We start from the raw sequence: 819 nt of genomic DNA on the forward strand, positions 1-819 counted from the left end.
AAAAAAAAAAAAGTTTTACTATGTTTTCTTTTCTTCATTATACTCACCTTAGGGTATATGGGAATGCCATTTATGAGGCAGAGCTGAGGAATGGTGGCAAAGCCCCACAAGGGAAAGAAAGAAAGCGGTAAAGCGAGTTCGGCGTAACACATTTTATGAAGAATGGACACGCGCCAGGGACGGTATATAAAACGGCAATACTTTGAAATACCAACATCAAAGAAACCAGAGCACCACCTTGTGCTCTGAGTTAGACAGTCATTCAAGGTGGTGGTTGCACAGCCCAGGAATTGCGGCCTCGGCGGATCGCAATAGACTGAAATCCAACCTTTGCTGTGTAATGTAAATCCTGTGAAGTAATTTTCTGCCACTGAACCATATAGATATCCCACCTGCCTCATTTTATCCATTCACAACAAAATTAATTTTCAAGTAATAATTTATAAAGTTTCAATTCGTCAAGTATACAAAAAAATAACACTACTTGCCTCTTCACCCCATTTAGTGCCAATTTCATAAGTACAAGAAGCTAATAGTTTCATCTCTTCAAGTATTGATGTTGTGTCGCCACCATTCTTCATAACATGAGGCTTGTCGTTTTCGCTGCAAAGTGATGCGACCAGCTCGTTGGATGGACCATAAGCTTGCCTAAGCTTCATGGGATCTGCATCTAATCGTACGGCCAAATTACGTCAAAACCATGATCAGTTCAATCTTTACAAAATGTTCATCATACTAGAAGTTAACACAAATTTGGGGTATATTCATTCACATATATTTTTATAATTTAATCGGCAACTACAGATGGAAATGTTAAAA

At 38.5% G+C, this 819-nt stretch overlaps 1 protein-coding gene across 1 annotated transcript; it reads right to left on the bottom strand.

Moving 5' to 3' along the window:
• Window positions 1–47: 47 nt before the first annotated feature.
• Window positions 48–663, bottom strand: LOC112094900 (cellulose synthase A catalytic subunit 4 [UDP-forming]-like; the record flags this gene model as incomplete). Its single annotated transcript, XM_024176606.1, has 2 exons — window positions 489–663; window positions 48–392 (listed from the first exon to the last, which is right to left on the bottom strand). Coding segments are annotated over exons 1-2 (516 nt in total), but the record flags the coding sequence as incomplete, so codon positions are not given.
• Window positions 664–819: the final 156 nt, after the last annotated feature.

The sequence above is a fragment of the Morus notabilis genome, unplaced genomic scaffold (genome assembly GCF_000414095.1).
Source record: "Morus notabilis unplaced genomic scaffold, ASM41409v2 C11321380, whole genome shotgun sequence".
Lineage (NCBI taxonomy): Eukaryota > Viridiplantae > Streptophyta > Magnoliopsida > Rosales > Moraceae > Morus > Morus notabilis.